Source organism: Corvus brachyrhynchos, unplaced genomic scaffold (genome assembly GCF_000691975.1).
Source record: "Corvus brachyrhynchos isolate BGI_N302 unplaced genomic scaffold, ASM69197v1 scaffold193, whole genome shotgun sequence".
NCBI classification, from domain to species: domain Eukaryota; kingdom Metazoa; phylum Chordata; class Aves; order Passeriformes; family Corvidae; genus Corvus; species Corvus brachyrhynchos.
Window position 1 is genome coordinate 867064 of NW_008237087.1, and position 218 is coordinate 867281.

The 218-nt window shown below is 68.8% G+C and overlaps 1 protein-coding gene across 1 annotated transcript in view; it reads right to left on the reverse strand.

The window, feature by feature from the left end:
* Positions 1–218, reverse strand: part of BIN2 (bridging integrator 2) — a gene marked incomplete at its 5' end in the record, with an annotated part of 4288 nt that overhangs the window by 1452 nt on the left and 2618 nt on the right. The window contains one exon of the mRNA XM_017728691.1: positions 7–127. Within this exon, the coding sequence (XP_017584180.1) occupies positions 7–127 (121 nt within the window). The remainder of the gene's footprint in view (positions 1–6; positions 128–218) is intronic.

The following is a 218-nucleotide window of genomic DNA, read 5'->3' on the forward strand; positions in this document are numbered from 1 at the left end:
CCCAACCCCGCCCGGCCGCGCAGGGGGGCACCTTGAAGTCCCCGAACTGAGCCAGGTAATTCTCCATGAGCCGCAGGGCTTGGTCGGCCAACTTCGCCTCGTAGTCGTCCCACAGGAGGTCATTGCTCTGGGGGGACAGGGACAGAGGTGACACCCGGGACCCTCCAAACCCCCCGACAGGGACAGGGGCAGAGGGGACACCCGGGCCCCTCCCACCC